Below are 22,683 nucleotides of genomic sequence, written 5' to 3' on the forward strand. Positions count from 1 at the left end.
AAGGGAGAGAGATAGAGAGTCAGAAACATCGATGAGAGAGAAACATCGATCAGCTGCCTCCTGCACACCTCCTACTGGGGATGTGCCCACAACCCAGGTACATGCCCTTGACCGGAATCGAACCTGGGACCTTTCAGTCTGCAGGCCGACGCTCAATCCACTGAGCCAAACCGGTTTCGGCTCCTATTTCATTCTTACAAAATCTCTTGGAGGATATCCAGGCACCAATTCTCTACCCCAATTTTAACAGTGAAGGAAACTAAAGATAAAAGTAAGAATGGACTTGCTGTATGTTAGCAGGTAATTTCAGTGTTCTCAGGAAAGTAATGTTCATGGCGTGCTGCTATTGATGGTAAATTTCATGGAATAAGAACTGTGCTTTGCGTTTGTTTTGAATTTAATACACTGTGATGATTAAATAATAACCATGTTCCCTATTAGAGTGCTGGAGAAGTAAATGTTATATTTTTGTTTTTTTCTTAGGAGAAAAGTCATTTACATATTATTCCCATTAAATCTTTTTTAAAATTAATATATCTTTCTCTTTGTAAAGACCAAATTTCCTGGAATATTTTGGAAATGATGGTTTACGGTCACTAACCAAGTCATTGTAATTAAAGACTAATTCTTAAAAAGGAGGAAAGCTATCTCTGACCATTACTTATCTTTATGTGTCCTTTAATATCCATCAGAAATGTAATACATATAAAAAGACCTTAAGGAAAAAAACAAGGTTAACCAAGAATTCACACAGAAAAATAAAACAGAGGAGAAAGTTTAAAACTGGGACTTTGTGTTTTAAGTCTTTATAGGCCTAAGATTTTATATTCAGCATTGTAACTTCAGCAACGAGAGGGGTTCCAGGTGTTAGTCTAGACTTTTGTTAACAGTTCCTCTTTGTTTCAGTTTCCAAACTATCTTTCCAGTGATTGTTTTCACTGTCCCCATTTACTACACACCCAAACAAATAATAACAATTTTTAAAAAGGTTTAAGGAAAAGTGAAAAAAAATAGAAAGTTTGTGAAAATGAAACTATTTTTTGCTTTTATGTATTTTTAAATATTCTTTGTTTAGACTTAGCAAATTGAAATGAAAGTTCTCTAGTGAAGCAGACATTGCCTCTCCCAAGCCTTAAATATGATTATAAATCAAATTCACTTAAGACATAAAGCATAAGTCTTACCGGATAGTGTACGAGACACTGTCACCTATTTCTATGAACAGACAGCACGCTAGCTGTGCTCCAATAAAACATTCTGAGAAAAACAAGCACCCATATAACAATACTAAAATAGTCTGTAAGATAATTTACCTCCTGTAAATTGTATTTTAAAAGTACGAAGATTGATTTTTGCCAAAGGCAGATATGGTGACATGTCACCCACCATCATTGAGTTCTAGACAACACCACAGATAGCACACCTAGAATGTGTAGGTGTGTTGTTTTGTTTTTTTTACATTATTACAGTATATCTATACTAAGAGAAAATTGGTTTCTGATCTGTCTTATTATATATGATTCTAAGTTTTGCTGTCATTAGTAATTCATATGTTGACTGTTTTTAAATTGTATGTACACGTGTAATCCTAGGACCAAGAGACCAGCTACACAATCATCAAATCGAAAGAGACGACTATGACTGCAGAGGGCTTGAAACCAGCGTCAGTGTATGTCTTCCAAATTCGAGCACGCACCGCAGCAGGCTACGGTGTCTTCAGTCGAAGATTTGAGTTTGAAACCATCCCAGTGTGTAAGTCATTTTAATTACTGTCAACTCATGTCTCTGTAATGGTTACCAGAAAAGAGTCAGTGGATCAATACTCTCCCTGGGCACGCTGTCAGCCTTCCGCTGCTTCTGCCTCCCAGGCATGACCCTTTCTGGTGGGAAGCCTCTGTATGCTGTGACCGTAGGTTAGCGGGTTAACAGTCGGTCCTTACTCCTCATCCAGTTAATTCTATGGGGAGGTGAAACATGAGATCCTTAAGAAATGTTTAAATCTTGCTTTTAAAGACTTCCTTCCCACTGCTTCCATACTTCATTGAATTATTGTCGTTTACTTTTTAGTTGGTTTATTGAACAGTGCTACCAGGCTTAGTCTTTCTATGAAAACTCCACGGGGAGCTTTCCTGTGTATTGATTTTGGCAAGAAAATGGTGGTCTTAGGAACCAGCCTGATGGTTTTAAAATGTCAAAATCTCTGGTAGTATCGCTGAGTAGAGGGTCTGAAAATATTTATGGAAAACGTTTCTTATGCCATCCCTCCCACCCCCTCATAAAATAGCACAAAACCTTTTCCTCTTTAATGTCTAACAAAATATTTAGATAACTTACTCATTTTAAAGTACATGTTAAAACCAGACTAGAAGACAATAACTTCCTTGTTTATAATACATGTAATTATACACACTTTAAAAAGCCAGGCTTTGTAAGAATTAGTGATTTTAAAATAGAGAAAATAAAATGAATATTTCCTCCTTTTGAAAACCAACAAAATGAGAGCTAACTTCTGAGATTTACTTTGCAATGATTAGAAACATAATTAAATTAAAATGTCAATAACACTATGAATTGCAGATCTTTAAAAAATAAAGATATACTATTTAAAGCATGTTTAACTGAATAATCTAAACAACAATTTTTTATTATATAAAAAGTAGCTTTTTAAGTGTTACTTAATTTTATACAGTCTAGGATACCCTGGAAAAGAAGATAAATTATATTTTCTGTGCAAAGAAAATTCTATGTCTGAAGTTTAATTGAAGCTAATGAAATACGAACATTTAATATTATTCATCAAAGTTCCTTAATAAAGAATAAATTAGCCACAAAATCCTTACAATATTGGCAATATTTTGATTATTTAATCTCACACCTTAAACCCTAAACTGGATTGATGACAAAAAGCTTGTTATATAAGCTGGGCATGCTAATAGACCTTATTTCTGGTTTGGTATCATTAGTACTGCATAATGCTTATGTGGTTTACCAACTCTGGGAACAGTATCACCAACCAGTATCTCACAATATTCTTGAGTGCATTGATAACAATGCAAATAAAAGATCCAGTTCTAAAAAATTACAAAATTCTACTTAGTTTTAGGATGTTGGCATGTTCAGCAACTCTTTTTTCCCCCAGACCTTTTAATATACCTTTCCTTACTTTTTTAAATACATATTTTTATTTTTATTGACTTCAGAAAAGCAGGGAGAGGGAGAGAGAGATAGAAACATCAATGATGAGACTCATTAATTGGTTGCTTCCTGCAAATCCCCTACTGGGGATCGAGCCCACAACCCGGGCATGTGCCCTTGACTGGAATCGAACCTGGGACCCTTCAGTCAACAGGACAACACTCTATCCACTGAGCCAAACAAGCTAAGGCCCTAACTTTATTTATTTGTTTATTTCTTTAAAGAGTAAATTCCAGTTATGACAAAATTCATCTATCTGAGAACTGAGAAAACTAATATGAGGTCATTTTCCATATACTTTTTAAAATGCTCACATAGGCCTGTCTACTTTTTATAATTTTCTACATAATTTCTAGAGGAAAAAATATCAGTCAAATATTTTTATACTTTAAGTTAACTTTAGTGTTATTAATAGATACTAAAAATATTTCAGGGCTGTTCTGCCTCCTAGTTATTAATGTGGAATTTTATTTTTACTTGAATATATGTACATATATTTGCAAACATTTTTTAAAAGACTTTTTCTTTGTGCAATGTACCTATTGCATACCATCCCCCTTTGAACTTTATGTAGACTCTTTTCTGGATATAATTCAACAAGGATGTATTGAGCACCTATTACATATAAGTCTTCGTTAGGCTCTGGATAAATCATCAAAAGTAGTACCTGAAACTTCTCTTCAGAGACTAAGAATGCAGTCTATTTAATTCTAAAGGATGGAATATTTGTTACAAAACCATTTTAGAATACTGATTTTGTTTATTATTTATTTTATTTTATTCTACACATCAAAAGATTTTCACTGTGGGCACTGCAAAGTGATTCAACTTTAAGGAACAACCTATCACTCCTTTTTTAGTCAAATAGGGAGTTAAAAAATAAAAATGGTGATAATTAAAATAACCCTTCCTTTTCAGAACTTCTGTAGCATTTCTGTTATATGCCAATCATTTGACAATTATTTCTGCAGTACTTTGTGCAATCACTTGAATTATTTTATTGGCATATAACAGAAATGCTACCGAAGTTCTGAAAAGGAAGGGTTATTTTAATTATCACCATTTTTATTCTTTAACTCCGTATTTGACTAAAAAAGGAGTGATAGGTTGTTCCTTAAAGTTGAATCATAATATTTATTTAATATCATAATTTAGTACTTCACATACATATATTATTTTTATAAGAGTCTGAAAATACTAGAATGCAAGAATTATGGTATGTTAAATGTATTTCATGTTTTATAATAACAATTTTCTTTTAATGGGTGACAAGAATACTGGCTTTCATGAGTCACCATTACTAAGGAAAGTCTAGCTTAATCAGCTATGTTAGGAAAGACAATTATCTGTAGATAATTGCTTTGCACATATACTTTAAAAAGAATTTTCTAATTGGGTACTCAACTTAGAATAATGATGCATAGTAATGATACATTGACACATTATGTTGGTTTGCTTAATTTTTAAAATTTATTTATTCAATTATATTATACCTCAGTCATAAAATTGAAGGGCTTTCATTTCATCTACATTATCTTGGGTGTCACAAATATAGCCTTAAAATCAAATGCAAATAGTACTTAAAATAGGAATGCAAAAAATGTTTATTTTAGAAAGAATATCCACTTTAATTTTGTTGTGCATATAAATAATGTATTTAAAATTGACCCTTTAAATTATCCTTATTCCTAACAAGTAATGAGAAAAACACCAACAAATAAATGTAACATAAATGAAACCATCAAGCCAAACTAGTTAGCTCTTTTTCTGTTCTTTTTTTACACAAATTGTTTTATAATTTTAATAGTATCACTGAATCTGTTTTAATTCCTACTGTCCAAGAAACATCTTTATGTTTCTGTTTCTTTTATAATTTCCCCCCTAATGCATCACTTCCTTTCATCCAACTACTTTGATTTAAATCTGTATAATCCAACTCCTGGAATAATGCTATTCTGTTTTTTATTGAGGTAATTGTAGATTCACGTGCAATTGTAAGCAACAATACAGAACTCTTGTATACTTTCTTGTTTCCCCCAATGGTAATATTTTGCAAAACTATAGTATCATGTTAAAATAAGTATACTGACATCAATGGAATTCATCAATCTTACATGTCCTAGTTATCCTGTGTGTGTGTGTGTGTGTGTGTGTGTGTATGTGTGTGTGTTAAAGTCTATATAATTTGGTCAGTTGTGTAGGTTTGTGTATTTATCATCTCAGTCAAGATACTGAATAGTAACAAAATCATAGGATCCCACCTGTTGCCTTTCTATAATCACATCCACTTCCTTTGGTGAAAATTCCTATTCCATAAGGAATTCCTGGCAACCATTGACTTCTAAACATGCATCCTAAAATTTTGACATTTCAAAATATTTTTTAATTGAGTCATCTAGTATGTGACTCTTTTTAGTTTAGAATTGGCTTTTTTTACTCAGTATAGAGATTCATCCAAATTATTGAATATATCAATTTTTTTTTCTTTTTATCGTTGAGTAGTATTTCATGATGTGTATATACCCCAGTTTATTTAGCCATTCACATGTTAAAGGACATCTGAACTGATTCCAGTTTTTGCTATTATAAATAAAGATGCAACGAACATTCAGGTACATATTTTTGAGTCAACCTAAGTTTTCATTTCCCTGGGATAAATACCTAAGAGTACAATTCTTGTGTCATGTGGTAGTTGCTTGTTTAATATGGTAAGAAAATGCCAGATTATTTTCCAGCATGGCTGTATCATTTTACACTCCCACCAGCAATGAATGAGTGATCAATTTCTCCACATCTTCATCAGCATTTGATGCTGTCATTATTTCCTTCCTTCTTTTTTTAAAAATTATATTAGACAGGTGGGTAGTGATATTTTATTGTGGTTTAAATCTGAATTTTCTGATGGTTAGTAAGTTCAACAACTTTTCATGTTTTTATTTGCTTGCCATGCTGTTTTAAATTTTCCCACTATGTACTCATTATAAAAAATGGTAACTTTGATCATATTATTCTGATTAAGAAAATTAATAGATACGTATTGCTGTAGGAAACAGATCCCAAATTCTTAGCCTATCCTTCCATAGCTCTTATAATCTGGCTCTAACAAAACCTCTCACCTTCAATTTTAACTGATTAAAAATATAGCTAAAATCTAGAGACTATCTATGTAATATGGGTTTGTAGCCAGGAGTGTGAGAAGCAATGTGAGGGAAAACAATGTGAGTTTTCTACACATGCTACTTTACAGTTTCTAATCATGACATACAGTCACTGAAAAAATAAACATTGTTATTTACTAAAGAATCAATAAATAAATCAACAAAGAAAAGTACTGGTGAGGATGTGGAAAAAAGGGAATCTTAGTACACTGTGAGCAGGAACATAGACTGAAACTGGTACAGCCACTGAGGAAAACAGCATGGAGCTTCCTCAAAAAATTAAAAAGTGGGCCTAGCTGATGCAACATCTTGGGAGAGATAGAAAGGGTTCTAACAGTGCAGTTAGGTAAAACAAAAGGTTATGCCATTATATTTAACAATGGAGTGTAGAATTGACTCTATTTTATCTCTAAAGTTTAACATCACCAAAACATAGGAGGTGGGAGTGGATTTGTTTGCTGAGAAAATGAGGAAGACTCATGATGGAGATGACTCAAAAGCACTGGAGCAGCAGTTGGAGTCCAATCCAAATAATTTTTATAGGCCAGGTCTGCATGGTTTTCTCTAGAAACAGTGCTCCTGCCAAAAAGAAAGGTAAAACTGAGAAAAAGCAATGGTTCAAGTAATCTGACTTTTAGAGAAGATAAAGCAAATCTTAGGAAAGACTGTTAGTGATAGTGGGCTATCTTTGCCCTACCCTCTTTGTACTGTTCACCAGTATTAAAATCCCTACTCCAGATCTCAATATCAAGGAGTAGGAGAAAACAGAGTGAAGATCCATTAAATTGCAACTATTATCACCCAAGAAGAGGTTGAATAAGATAGTAGATTTAGGTTGTAAATAATAGTTTTTCTTGGTATGAACAGCTGTTGATGATATTGAGCCCTAAACGCTGGTCTGAAAGGATTGAAAGTGTAGATCAGTTCAAGAAGATGGTCAGAGTGAAACCAAAATCTCAGTGGAACCTCCAAATTATGAAACCAAAATGTAGGGTGTTGGGTCTGAGTTCCTTGTTTCAAGAAATCGAATAATGAAGTCAGAGACAAAAACAGTTAGTGGAAGCAAAGTTTATTGGGACCATCCATGCGAATTTAAGTCTATTAATCCATTTGTAGAGTCCCACATGGCCATAAACCATGGGAGCAACAGGAGTGCATCTCCTGCCATTAACCTAGCGGCTGGAAGAGAGAGAGAAAGTGAGCACACTTTTTTGTATATATGCTTGTTAGTTCCTGATTAGTCCTTTCAAAGAATTTTGCCTAAGAAACAGCCTTAGGATTGGTTTATATGCCTTAATATTATGTGGCTGGTTATCTACAAGTTGTCTGTCTTAGCAATATTTTAAAGCTCATGTCTCCCACAAGCTCCCTTCTTACCCTACCCAGTTGGGTGTATCCGTAACTCCAGTAATTTTACTTCCTTTCCTTCCCCCACCTCCCTCAAGAGAGTCAATTTTGGTTAGAAAGAATCAAGGGACAGGTGACAGGAATAGAAAGGGAAGTGTTTAGATGCCCAACACTTATCTGGTGCCAAGATCTGAGAAAAGGTTTATAAACAACAAAACATGGAAAGTAGGGTTAATATTAGTTTTGATACTTAAGATTTGTTATCTTGGAGGTGAACTAATGCCTCACTTTCAATTTATCAGAACCATTGTCATTAAACTATAAGCATGCTGGGTATCCTATTGAGGATTTCCTAAGAACATCAGTAAAATGTATGGTACTATTTTAATTGGGTTTAGTTATCAGTGCAAAGAAACTTTTTCTTTATTATTGAGGTACACGACATTCATGAACTTGGTGGGGGAGGGGTCCCTCAGCCTGGCCTGTGCCCTCTAGCAGTCTGGGAGCCCTCCAGGGATGTACGACTGATGGCTTAGGCCCAGGGGGAGTGGGCCTAAGCCGTCAGTTGAACATCCTTAGTGCTGCAGCAAAGGCCAGAGAGGCTCCTGCCACCATGGCTGCGCTCGCCAGCCATCAGCCCGGCCTGTGGCTGAGCGGTGCTCCCCCGGTGGGAATGCACTGACCACCAGGGAGAAGCTCCTGTGTTGAGCGTCTGCCCCCTGGTGGTCAGTGCATGTCATAGCGACCGGTCATTCTGCCATTCGGTTGATTTGCATATTACCCTTTATTATATAGGATAACTATCTAATCATGTCTATATTCCTTTTTAATTGTATTGTTAAAATATAAAATATTTAATCTAAATCCATGTATTTTAAATAAAAAATAACGTAAACAAATCTAATCTTACTGCCGACTTAAAGTATTAAAATTTGCTTTGATATTTTTTTTAAAAAAGTGGTCCTATTTACAAAGTATACTTTCTGATCATATTCTGCTTCAAATTATGGTGTCTAAAATTATATCTAGAATAATGATATTACATTTAACTTCACTGACGTCATAATCACATAATTTTGGACGTCAACCTATGTCTATGTAAGGTAACCAGACTTTTTTTTCTTCTATAGAACAGCCACATGCAAATTCTAAGCATGTCAGATTTCATGGACTTAGCACCTCCTATTTATATTAAGTTGTTTGAAATCAAGGGCTAAGTCCCATTTATCATGAAAACCAAAGATCCCTAGATGACTACTGTGCAAACAATTACACTGTTTCTCTATGATGACAAGGAAATAATCAGTGACTTAGTGATTCTTTCAAATCTCCATTTGGAGAGTAAACATTTTTCCATAAACATATATTTTTTTTTTCAATTACACACTTTTGAGAAGAGATATTAGAGGGAAATCCCAGCCTCGTGTGGGTGAATTGCTTAAACTATGCATTGATTATCGACCATTAAGCAGTTTTTATCTGAATGCATATGATGACGTTAACTACAAACTCCATTTTCTGTCTTCTATCAGCAGTTGCAGCATCCAGCGATCAAAGCCAGATTCCTATAATTGCTGTGTCTGTGACAGTGGGAGTCATTTTGTTGGCAGTGGTTATGGGCTTCCTCCTCAGTGGAAGGTAAGTGATGAAGCTGTGATTCTCAACTTTTGCAGCTGGTGTCTGCCCTACTTTGATCTGACCATTTGGCTGTTAAGCACATCCCAAAATAAATCAGGCAAGCAACACATTTATTAGTAGACAACCTCAATGTCTTATGTATTTCTTAAGCCTTACCTTGTCCCTGTGAGTGCTAGGTTTTCAGCACACAGTTTATCTTTGTCAGGTATGCTTTCTTCACAAGAAACATATTAACTTGTTGTTTATTCTGTCATTTATAAAACCATATCTTTGATAGAGTTTTTTTTAAAAAACTGACATTTGTTTCCTCTCAGAAGTATTTATGGTTGCCTGCTTCAGTTTTAGCATTTGGGATAGATGATGTCTGTGCCCAGTGGGTTAAGAGGAATGGGACTAATAATTCAAGTTAGCCAGCATTCTGGCCTAACAGGGTGATGGATACAAAGCAGACACTTTGGCAAACAAGTGTTTTGTGACATAACCAGCCCTTTTAATGCCTGCTTTTATTTTCAGGTTCTGAATGATTTCAACCTGAATACATCAATCATAGTATATATGTATTCAAAGTAACTTTTATTGGATGTTTTGTCAATAGATACATTAATATGTGTATCATATATATACATTTTTATTTTGAAGAAAAATAAAATAGGTAGAGTCCCAATAAAACCTTTCCTAAAATATATATAAATAATTAAACGGACAAATAGAAACATGATTGTACTCTATTCTACAACAAACATATTTAAATGTTTAATCTAGGCCATTGTTAAAAGGGATATATAGTAATGAGAGCTTCAATTTGAAAATGTTCTGGTATAAGAATATTATAGGAAACTTGATGAAAGTATTCATGGAAATACTTAAACCTGCACAAATATGTGAGATGAACTGTAAGGCCCCCCAAAAGTCAGGAAATCAATATTTATACTGATTTTGTTACTGTTCTAGTCATTTACTTTTAATCTTCAGCATCTATTCAAGTCATAAATATGCAGAATTAGGAACTTTTCAATACACTACATATTTTATTCTAAAAATAATTATGACTATATTCATAAATTGCAGTAGCAACAATTTATTTTCATAAAACTTTTACTTCCTTTGAACACCCTTTCTCTTTGTACCTGAAAATTTCATTTCTTCTAGTTTTTGTCATTTAAGAGTCCTCAGGCTTTTCTTAAGAATATATGTAGAAACCCATTGCCTACTTTTAATGTTAATATAACAGCAGTGCATTTTTAGAAAATCTCTGGGAAGCTGTGTGTGTGTTCTGTGAGGACAGCTAGCCCTTTCCAGGAAGAAAGCTGGGGATCTAGTGCCCACTGATCTCTTCTCTCTAAAGGCACCTGGGGAAAATTCTCTCCCTTTGTTCCAGATTTCTAGAAGATGAGCTAATTCCACCAGTCTTGTCTTAAAAACTTTGCTTAGATTTTTATCAAATAAGATCACTAAGCTGAGTAAATTGTAATTACTAAAAAAACTACCATGTGATAATGTGTCTTTTCTACCCCCAAAGGGTAGATAACTGGGATACATTTGGAGAGCTGGTTTGTAATATGATATATTTACTTTTGACTGAGAGGTGAGTTATTTCTTCCCTTCCAATAACTCCAGAAGCATTACTTATATTTAGGGAATTGGGATCATAAGAAGGTATTTTATTTGTTGAGCCCACACTTAGGAGAAATGAGTAAAACAGGAAGAATGAATCAAGGTCTAGAAGCCAATAAATTTGTGTGTTTGTGGGTTTATTAAAAGACAAATCAAATATAACAAATATTTTATTGTAATCTTCTCACACTATATTTATTTAATCTAAGAAAGGTTAATGTGAATTTATTGATGACATGCAGGTATATGGATTCCTCTTATCTGTATGTGAAAAAGCCACTTTTTGTTCATATCCTATATAATAAAAGAGAAACATGCAAATTAGCCACCCTTGGCTATGCTCAAGCCACGCCCACAAACCACGCCCATGGGTCACGCCCACAAGCCAATCAGAGTGACTATGCAAATTAACCTGACAAAGATGGCAGTTAATTTGCATACTCAGGTGTCAGGAGCCCCAGGAGGCGATGGTGGCCTGGTGGCCCTGGCCTCGGGCTACCAGGCCACAGGCTCCCAGGACCTTCACTGGCTCCGGGAGGCAAAGCTGTAGCAACGCCTGCAGGCTCCCAGGACCTTCGCAGGTCCAGGAGGCGAGGCCGCCCGTGCCTAGCCACACCCGCAGGCTCCTGGGACCTTGCGGGCAGAGAGCAGGAGATTTGGAGGACTTGGCAGAGTAGGAGACCGCTGTACATAGAGCAGAGCAAGAGAGAGGGAGGCTTGGGGAGTGCAGCTCCCTCTGTCACCCCAGCTTCCTCATCACAGCTGTGGAAGCTGACAGCAGGGAAGAGGAAGTCCCACCCCCACAGAATCAGCTAGAATCAGCCTTTGGTCAGACAGCTCTCAGCAGCCTGATAGCCAGGACTCTCATTCACCTGCATCTCAGATCATGACAGTAGAGAGTTGGGACTATGTCTAAAGAACAACTGTGGATACAACGTAGCTCTGCAGCCGGAAGATGCCGGTGTTATCGACAGAAAATGTCTGCAGAGCAGCGTGCAACTGATCTTGAAAGAAGGCGGTGCCTGCGACAGAATGTATCTGAAGACCAGCTACTGGAAAAACGTCGCTCTGATGCTGAAAAACACTGGCGTTATTGACAGAAAATGTCTAAAGACCAACATGCCTTTGAAGTTGAAAGAAAGCTGTGGCAACGACAGAATATGCCCAGAGAACACTCATCAACAATTTCTACCAATACCGGTAGGAACTGCCTTCTCAGCGAAAATGGAGTACATGAGGATGCAATTCTCGAACATAGTTGTGGTGGAATGACTGTTTGATGTGAATTTTGCCTATCCCTAAATTTCTCTGATGAAAAACCATCTGATGGGAAATTTACTCAATGTTGTAGCAAAGGGAAAGTCTGTCTAAATGATATACATTTTCTGCCTTAACTGGTTTGGCTCATGGATAGAGCATCAGCCTTAGGACACAAGGGTCCCAGGTTTGATTCTGGTTGAGGTCATGTACCTTGGTTGCAGGCACATCCCCAGTGGGGAGTGTACAGGAGGCAGCTGATGTTTCTCTCTCATCGATGTTTCTGGCTCTCTATCCCTCTCCCTTCCTCTCTGTAAAAAAACAATAAAATATATTTAAAAAAAAATAAATGATATACATTTTCCAGATTACCCGGCATATTTAAAAAGATTAATGACAATGAAGATTCTGACAGTAAAAATTTCATGAAAAATATTCGTTCCATAAATAGTTCTTTTGCTTTTGCTTCCATGGGTGCAAATATTGCGTCACCATCAAGATATGGGCCATACTGTTTTAGAATACACAGACAAGTTTACCACTGTACTGGAACTTTACATCCTTCGGATGATGTTTCTCGGAAGTTTGCTCAACTCTATATTTTGGATACAGCCGAAGCTACAAGTAAAAGACTAGCAATGCCAGAAAACCAGGGCTGCTCAGAAAGACTCATGATCAACATCAGCAACCTCATGCATGACATAAATGAATTAACAAAATTTTACAAGTTGCTACATGAGGTAGAAAAGGAAGCTCAATCTGAAGCAGCAGCAAAAGGTATTGCTCCTACAGAAGTAACAATGGTGATTAAATACGATCGTAACAGTGACCCAGGTAGATATAATTCTCCCCGTGTAACCCAGGTTTCTGTCATATTCAGAAACGAAGATGGAGAACCTCCCTTTGAAAGGGACTTGCTCATTCATTGTAAACCAGATCCCAATAATCCAAATGCCACTAAAATGAAACAAATCAATATCCTGTTTCCTACATTAGATGCAATGACATATCCTATTCTTTTCCCACATGGTGAAAAAGGCTGGGGAACAGATATTGCATTAAGACTCAGAGACAACAGTGTAATCGACAATAATACTAGACAAAATGTAAGGACACGACTCACACAAATGCAGTATTATGATTTTCATCTCTCTGTGCAGGACAGGTTTAATCTTATTTTAAATGCAGGAAAATTAACTCAACAGTTTATCATGGATTCGTATTAAAAAATAGAGGCCAATCAGATAAATTTCATCAAAGCAAGCCAATCTAAGTTGAGAGTTAAAAAATATAGTGGTTTGATGGATTATCTCAAATCTAGATCTGAAAATGACAATGTGCCTATGGTAAAATGATAATACTTCCATCATCTTCTGAGGGTAGTCCCAGAAAGATGCAGCCACAATATCAGGATGCTATGGCAATTGTAACAAAGTATGGCAAGCCCGATTTATTCATAACCATGACATGCAACCCCAAATGGGCAGATATTGTAAACATTTTACAACGCTGGCAAAAAGTTGCAAACAGACCTGACTTGGTAGCCAGAGTTTTTAATATTAAGCTGAATGCCATTTTAAATGATATCTGTAAATTCCATTTATTTGGCAAAGTAATAGCTAAAATTCATGTCATTCAATTTCAAAAACGCAGACTGCCTCACACTCACATATTATTGATATTAGATAGTGAGTCCAAATTACATTCCTCTAATTAATTCCCTTTCAATGTGCATGAATTTAGTGCACCAGGCTAGTAAAATATATATATATATATATATATATATATATATATATGACTTAAAAGCAATTTGTTTTGTTATATATATAACATTACACACACTATAATTGGGTAACTGAATATAGCTCAGCATACAAGTACACAGAAATTCCATATGTCACTGAGTTTCTTGTATAAGAATAACTAAGTTTTAGTATAACTCAGTTATACTGGAATCATATCTACACCAAAGACACAAATTTAAATTTTCAGCATAACTAAGTCCAAGCTGTGGTAAGATAAAATTTTAGATGCATTGTCTTACAGAAATATATTACTTTTTAAAAATAACAACCTTATGAATTTATGGATTGTTGACTCACATGAATTCCTTTAGATTGTCAAATAAAAATGTTTAAAAATGACAACAGCCAACACAACAATAACTGTCTAGTGTGAATGAATCATAATGATATCTATTTTTGTCAGAAAGTCAAAAAAACCTGTGTTTTTTGGTGTGCTGTAGAATTTTAGTAATTTGTCTCTGTGTGCCATGAGATGAAAAAGGTGGAAAATTGCTGCCATAGGGCATTTTCATAGAACAACCGAACAATTGACATGGCCTCAGCAAGCTATGAGCTAATTACTCTGGGGCGGAGAGAGATGAAACTTCCTGATATGCACAGCATGTTGTAATTGTTTTTTAATCTTTCTCTTTTATTGGCAATGACATTGCACATTGATAACTTTCTGATTATAGCCTAATTTTGTGGCTTTTTTCTACTATATACTATTTTATAGATACAAATTGTTTAATCAATCAGGCTTTTACCAGAAATTGACATTTTCACCGTCTTCCAGTTTATGTTTGAAAAAGTCTATTACTGTGTCCTTCCCCTCTTTTTTCTTTCCTTTGAAACTGATCACTAATATTATTTAGTTGTCATTTTTTCTCGGTGTTCCCATTTTATACGGGGGCTTCATTCTGGAAATTGATTACTGGACACTTCTTAGATATAAAGCCTAAATTATCAGGATGGTATAGAAAATACAAAGAAAACCTCTTTCAGTGGACAGAAACTTTATTCTTTTAACTTGGCTTACCATAGACATCCTGAGATTGAAGAATACATTTTTAACACCTGTTTCTGATCCCTCGTTTACTACATGTTCACAAATTTAATTAAATACTAAGAAAATATCAGACTTTGCTTTTCTATTTCAATAAGTTCCACATGTACTCTCAGTGGTTAAAGACACACATACGTGCCACACATATTTACACATGTTTTGCATGTAAGCACAAGAAAGGTAAAGCTGTTTGCCAGTTTTAAAATTGGAAAACAAAACAAAACAAAAAACTGTAATTCCTGAAGAGATGGAAAGATCCCCTGAAGCTGTTTGGCCTTGGGTATGATTTTTAGGCTATTTATATGTGACTTTCATGCTATGATGTTCCTGAGGTGATAAGTTTGGTCTTAGCAGTGGTTTAATGCCTATAAAAACAGATGAACTATTTTCTGGGCAAAAGATCTTCTCTTGTTTATCCTGATCATATTAAAATACTGTGAGTTGATATACAACTACTAAATTCTATTTCTCTTTGTCTTACATTAAACAATTGAAATAAATCCTTTGAAATGTCCCTTAGTTTTCTGAGGCAAAAAATATTCACGGGTCACTGGATAGATACTATACTTGGAGGCTTACCTATCAAACTTAAGATACTGAGGCCATATCAGAAATCTAGAGAAAAAAATCCATTTGTATAAAATGCTGGTTTAGGTATTTTTATTATTTAGAGTGATATTTAAATTTAAACTTTGCAGTTTTTTTCAAGTCTCTTAAATTTTAACAGGTTGTAAATTACATAGTCCATTCTCCCTAGTCATCCATTACAAATATTAGGCATCATCTGCATATCAAACACTAAGATAGGTCCAGGTCACATGATGCAAGAAAACAATGTCTTTTCTTCTTCAAACCGTTTCTATATTAATTTAGTAGTCTGACAAATAGACAGAATTTTATAAACATAATTACAACAGCTATGGATAAAAAGAAGAGTTTAAATTACAATCACTTCCTTCATTGTTACACATTTCCTTGGACTAAAATGGTAGTCTGATTCATTAATTCAAGAAATATAGGAGTTCTTATTATGTGCCTATCACTGTTCTTATTGCTTGATGGAAAAATCTGCTAGACATAAACTTTTCCTTAAGTTTATTTGGAGCCACATAATTATGCAAGCATTTTGAATGCGATTATTTAATTCATACAAGTGCCAGAGTTCTGCCTACATTTGATATCAAAGCATAAATTCTTAAGCGAATACTTTTTAAAGACTGTGAAATATTCTAAAACCTTCAGAGAAGTCCCTTTGCCTAATGGAAGTAACACAATAATAGTATTGGTAATAACATGTATAACATTCTCTAGCATGAATTGCATAATACCTACTATGAGGCACTCTTCCAGGAGTTTTGCATGTGATAACTGACAACAGTATGTCTAAGTACTAGTTCTGTCTCCAATTTATACTTGATAAAAGTATGTTCTTGCTGTTTCTTGAACACTGTAAAAATAGTCCAGTCTTAAGGCTTTTGGAGTGGCTCTACTTGCTAACTCACACTCCCTTGCCCCAGAGAACCACATGGCTTCCTCTCTCTTTCATATCTGTTCATTCTCAACCTCTCAACTGAACTTACTATGATGACCCATGATTCCTTCTGCCGCACATCAGACCCCCACACTCAGATTTGCGTCTTCATAACACTTGTTACCATTTTACACCATAACACTAATTGCCTGATGTAGCACGTATGTTTTTGTTCTGTTGATTTTTTTTTTGTTTGTTTGTTGACCCTACTAGAATATAAGGTTCATGATGGCAGGTCTTTTTATCTCTGGGCTTTTATTACCTCTGGGACAATGTTAGAACATAAGTATTATATACAGTTAGTTAGTGAGGGCCTGAAGCTTGAAAGCAACTTGACTTTAAGACCCTTCTCTTCATTAAAAAACTTCACAATCAGTGACTTATTCTTATTCAGCTACGTGGTTTGGGTGAAACTCTGAACTGTTATGTGCCAAGTTGCTGATTCTCTGCAGCTAAAATTATTGCTATTAACATTTAAAAACTTTCCAAACTTATCAGTAATATGAATAAAATACCTCTCAGAAAATTACTGTCAGTAAGTAAAAGAAAGTAAGCAAGAAATACATTGGATTTTCATGAATTCTCCCTCTGTCTTTGCACATAAAAATTGTACCTGGTAAGTTGTATTTATTATATAATCACACACATCAAATGTCACCAACTCCAGGACCAATCCTGATTTTGTCAAAGCTAATTTCACCTTTAATATATATATATATATATATATATATATATATATATATATATAATTATTGATTTCAGAGAGAAAGGGAGAGAGAGATAGAAACATCAATGATGAGAGAGAATCATCCATTGGCTGCCTCCTGCACACCCCCTACTGGAGATTGTGCCTGCAACCCAGGCATGTGCCCTTGGTCGGAATCGAACCTGGGACCCTTCAGTCGGCAGGCCAACGCTTTATCCACTAAGTCAAACCAGCTAGGGCAAAGCTAATTTCACTTTAACTCTCCCTCAAAACATTATATTCCCAATTGAAAAAGTTTTAGGTCTTTATTTTATATATGTCTCCCCTGATAAGTATGTGCTCATCGGATTACAGGATAGTTTCTCAGTAAATGCCCAATGATTATATAAATGTAATAGTGAAGCTAGAGTTCAGGACTCTTTAAAATATACTTCAAACTACTTTTCCAGCATGATCATTATATGTTTTTGACATGGACTCTGTTGGCTGCATAGGACAGAGGCCAAATTTAAATTCCCTTAATCCAAAAGAGAATTAAAGATCATATTGATGAAACATTGCAGAGGCTTTAAAAATATCCAAAGGACAGGCACTTATAGACTCAGGTGGTAAAATAGTGTCTGCTATGCCATTGGAAACACAGGATCCAATAATGCTCTGGCATAAATATAGTTTTTAATGCCACTAATCAAAATGAGCTTATTTAGGTCGATCCTGGGACACTTGGATATTGACAGATAAAATGAGGGAGACAGATCCAGCAAGAGGAGACTGAGAAGAACTGGCCCATGAGATGGCAGGAAAGCAGACAATTGTTGCCTCTCAGAAGGGGGAATGGTCACTGTGTTGAACCCAGCTCACTAGTGGAGAGCTCTTGCCCTTCACTCTCAGAGCTCACGTGGCACAGGCTCTGACAGAAGCCAGATACGCAGCTCCCCAGAGTATCAATAGCTCTGGGACCTTAACTCAGCAGAGGGTGGAGAAATTACACTGCATGACGCAGCACAGTAGGAGCTCACGCTTGACCCCAGAGAAAGGGTCAGTCTCATATGGTCCACATGAACTGAGAATGAGGAAAGAGGATCTCACTTTGTGTCTTTTTCAACTTTCACTACTAAACCTTACCCATATGTCAAAACCCACATCAACCATTCTTCCTATCATAAAATCTTCCCTGTTCCCTTAGCCAAAGCATTCTATCTGGCAACTGAAATCCCAAAACAATATATCAGTATTTCTCATGGGGTTTACACTTTGAACCACAACTTAAATAGTACATGGAGTAACTATCTTCACTTTCCTGCCACCATTAAGTATTTAGCGGAGAAAGACTTCTGTGGCTCTCCCCAAAAACCTAATTGAATGAATATTTCATAAATTATTGAAATATTGATAAACTGTGCATCAATCAACTATTTCATGTGCTTTGTCTCATTTTTCACTATTAATAGTTTGGGAAAAGGAAAATGTCAGTAAACTCTAACATAAGCTTAACAGAATACCTAACCTTGTAAATATGTTTTCTTCCTCAAACATGAACATTTTGGTGCCATCACAAAATAAATGCAATGATTTCAAAGATGTATTATGTAAGAGTTAAGAAATCTTCACCAGCTCATATCATTTATTTGACATCTGGACTTGCTAATGCCAGTGTGATGATGCACCTGGTGATCTCAAGCAGCATTACCTTTTATAAATAATAATGTATGTCAACATATTTGTACTCCTCTCCTGATTCTCTTCAAGTTAGGAACATCATGGAGAGGTTGATATATTTGGCATCTCTAATATAACTAAGATGATTTAGTTTCAAAACTTGATATGTTTTGATAAAAAAACAACTATATGAGTATATTTTACTTTAATAATATTTTATTTGAAAATAAATTATGGACAAATATTTGTAATCACATGAGCAATCACTGGTTTTAGAAAAGAGCTCATCAAAAGCTATTCTCAGTGGTTTATGAATTAGCAATAGATGTGATTTTATAATACTGTAATAAATCCAGACGTGTGTATTGATTTACTATCTGAGAGTTGTTATCCCATCTATTTTCTCATGATTGCATGCTTTTTTCTTCAAAGGCTCTGAATCAAAGATAATTAGTGAGCAGTTCATAATTTATTAATAACTGACAAATGAGGATCAGGGTGGAATAGTGCCAGAAAGAATAGGAGCTTTGCAACAACTAATTGCTCACTGTGGGAAGTAAACCATCCTAGGAAACTGAACCCAAGAGGGTAACTGGGTCAATTACTCAACATTATTGAATATCCCACCTGTGACTTCTCACAGATCAAACACTCAGGAAGTTATATGGAGGCAAATATTTGGAGGGAAAAACTCTATGGCATTGGAAAGGAGTTAATATCATTGATTTGCAAAGCTGAAAATGATTTGAGCAAAGCATCTAGGGAATCTCGGATTTCAAGTGCAGGTAAAAAACACAAGAGCAAAATATACCTTTGGTGTGAAGCGCCATTTCTTTAAGAATGTGATCCCCATCTGAAAGTCAAAGCAGCAGGCTAGCATGCCATAAGATGCTGTGCTGTGAAGGAAGACTCTGCTAGGTTTCTGGGAATCTTACCAGGACTCTCAGAGACCACAATAACATAGGCTCTCACAGGAACTTGATACCCAGCTCTACAGAGAAAAATCAATAGCATCGCCCTATGCCAAAGGGTAGAACTCTATTCAACAAAAAATCAGTTTCCTGAGTCATGTCTGGGAGTATATTCATTGCTGAGAAATGAAGCAAGTGAACAAAATTGTTGTAGATCTCCACCTTCAGCATACTAAATAATGTTTATATAGATATTCTTTTATCTATGCTGCCTCTGGGCTCTCCAATCTATTCTTCTAATCTAGTTTGTACCTAGATCATATCCATTTAAATGTTATAATTTAAAAATATTTTAAATATTTAGTTGGGTAAATGCCTATTGGGAAATCACATATGGTTACAATTATAAATCCTATATAATAAAAGGGTAATATGCAAATCGACTGAACAGTGGAATGACCGGTTGCTGTGATGCACACTGACCACCAGGGGGCAGACGTTCAATGCATGAGCTGCCCCCTGGTGGTCAATGCGCTCCAATAAGGGGAGCACTGCTCAGCCACAAGCCAGGCTGATGACTGGGGAGCGTAGGGCCTGCCTTTGCAGCAGCACTAAGGCAGTGCTAAGGATGTCTGGAAGAGCGGGCCTAAGCCATCAGTCGGACATCCCCTAAGGGCTCCTGGACTGCAAAAGGGCTCAGGCCAGGCCGAGGGGACCCCATCCCCCACCCAGTGCATGAATGTCGTGTACCGGGCCTCTAGTATTTTATATAAAAACATATTTATACACCATTATACACTTACACATATACACTTATACACCATTGTAATAATAATAACCACTGTTATATACAAATATAATGTATTAAAATAGTTGACATTTATTATCATTATATTTAATTTTAAACACATGACAATTATCATAATGTATAATTTTAATAATACAAACCAACAATAATAGAAAATAAAATGTACTTACATGGAATTTAAACAGTTTGATATAAAAATGAACATTTAGCCTCCTTTTAAGGTGTTCTAATAATTCAATTCCCATAATATTTTCTCACAAAATACACATTCTTGTTTGATAATTTCAGTATACTTCCAAAATTACTTTAATTACTTGAGAGTGAAGTAGTTAAATTGAAACATTAGTCATTCTTGTTTCCTACTTTATAGGTATAATGTTGATAGATGTGATTCAACTTTGGAAAAACATTCAATAGCCATAATGAAGAGAGCTAAATAAATCAGAACATAAATGTTTGGCTTATTTCTTTGACTAATCTCCTTTTTATGAGCCACTCATGTTTTTAATTAATATCCTATTTTCACCAAGACAAATGAGTGTTTAAAATAAATCTTATTACCAGAGTTGTGCTTAAAATATTCTTACTTTTAAGCTGGAAAAATTAGCACGACTTTTTGCTACTTTACCTGTCCTTACTCTTTTCTTTTTTACTTCTCTCAAAATAAATTAAAACCTAAAATTGGTAAGCACAGCAAGGTTAGTCATGACAGTCATACACTTCTCTCTAAGAGGACTTACAGATAGACCAGTGTCAGCTATGAAATGACTGCTAGTCAGAGAAAGTTCAGTGGGAGGAGCTTATGGTAACATTAAGCTTCTAGGAGTTGAAGTAACGGATTGTTCAGTAAAGGTGTCTTCCTGTAACATAAACACATCATTCAGTGTTTTGTATCTCAACAATATTGTTGTGCCTGAACAGAACTAGGATAGGGGTAGAGTACGAAGAAGAATCTAGGTAATTTATCTTTATTGAACTGGTAAAGATGTTTTCTTCCATGGAAATAAACAAAATGCACCCAAATGAGAGCAAGCAAAGGCTATCTAGTAGGAGCATGCTACAGCAAGGCAATCGGGCACCATGACTTGTCTTTGGCAGAAACCCAAAAGCAGTCAGTGGAGTGTGAAAGCTTTTTAATGAAAAATAAAAATAAAGAGAGAAGTCTTCAGGTATACCTTGATTGGAGATTATTGACATGGGTAGCTAGAGGTGGGCTAACTATAAGAGGGGCATCTTATGCCATTGGTTAGAGGGACATCTTTGGCTTCCTCTAATTGGTCCCAAGTTGGAATTGGAGACAAAAATCATGGAAGCTGGTATGTATTTATAAAGTCCTAATCATTTGGGATGATTGCTGCACAAGTTGTGGTTTGGCTGTCTGGGCTGCTGCTACAGATTTGGAATCAAAGTTCTATATTTTTATTTGGTCTGGCCATTGCCCATGTGTATATTTAGTCTGCCACTTCATACATTTTACTAAATAACACTACAGGCTTTTAATAAACTTAGTGCTCAATATATTTTTTTTAATTTAAAAGAAAAGAAAACACTTTAAGGATTGCAGCCATAAATATACTGTGAATTTCTTTTATTAAATGATCAGGTGAATAACTAGTTCAAATCAGTGTCACCTTGAATATTATTGATTTATGGAAAAATGAATTTTGCTGTTAGTGGATAGAAATTATTTAAGAAGGATTTTGATTTATCAAATAACTTAACAAAACTTAATGTAATTACAGTGCCAGAGGAGGAAAGGGGGCGATAAGAAAAAAAAATAATAGAGAAAGTGAAGTTGAGATTTAGGTGAAAAAAAATTCTGCATTTTTGGTGATTTGCCAGTTTTTGAAGTCAGATATCAGTTTAAAGTTTGCTTGCTGCCCAACCTATATATTGCCTACAATGTCCTATTACTTATTTGCTACTTGAGAAGAAAGTTGCATTTTCAAAAGGTTTAAAAATATATCTATATTGGATAAGGTAATGTAGACCAAATACATTAAAATGCA

At 35.2% G+C, this 22,683-nt stretch overlaps 1 protein-coding gene across 8 annotated transcripts in view; it reads left to right on the forward strand.

Annotated features, from left to right (window-relative positions):
- The window catches only part of EPHA5 (EPH receptor A5), a 327,662-nt gene that overhangs the window by 231,821 nt on the left and 73,158 nt on the right, over positions 1-22,683 (forward strand). For 5 of the 8 annotated variants that reach the window (XM_070395748.1, XM_070395765.1, XM_070395793.1 and 2 more), the window contains 2 exons: positions 1,593-1,752; positions 9,233-9,338. In XM_070395748.1, coding sequence (XP_070251849.1) covers positions 1,593-1,752; positions 9,233-9,338 — 266 coding nt within the window. The remainder of the gene's footprint in view (positions 1-1,592; positions 1,753-9,232; positions 9,339-22,683) is intronic. The other 3 variants (XM_070395757.1, XM_070395774.1, XM_070395802.1) reach the window with 1 other exon arrangement.

This window comes from Myotis yumanensis, unplaced genomic scaffold, assembly GCF_028538775.1.
Source record: "Myotis yumanensis isolate MYYU_CA2020_CCGP unplaced genomic scaffold, mMyoYum1.0.hap1 SCAF_1, whole genome shotgun sequence".
NCBI lineage: Eukaryota > Metazoa > Chordata > Mammalia > Chiroptera > Vespertilionidae > Myotis > Myotis yumanensis.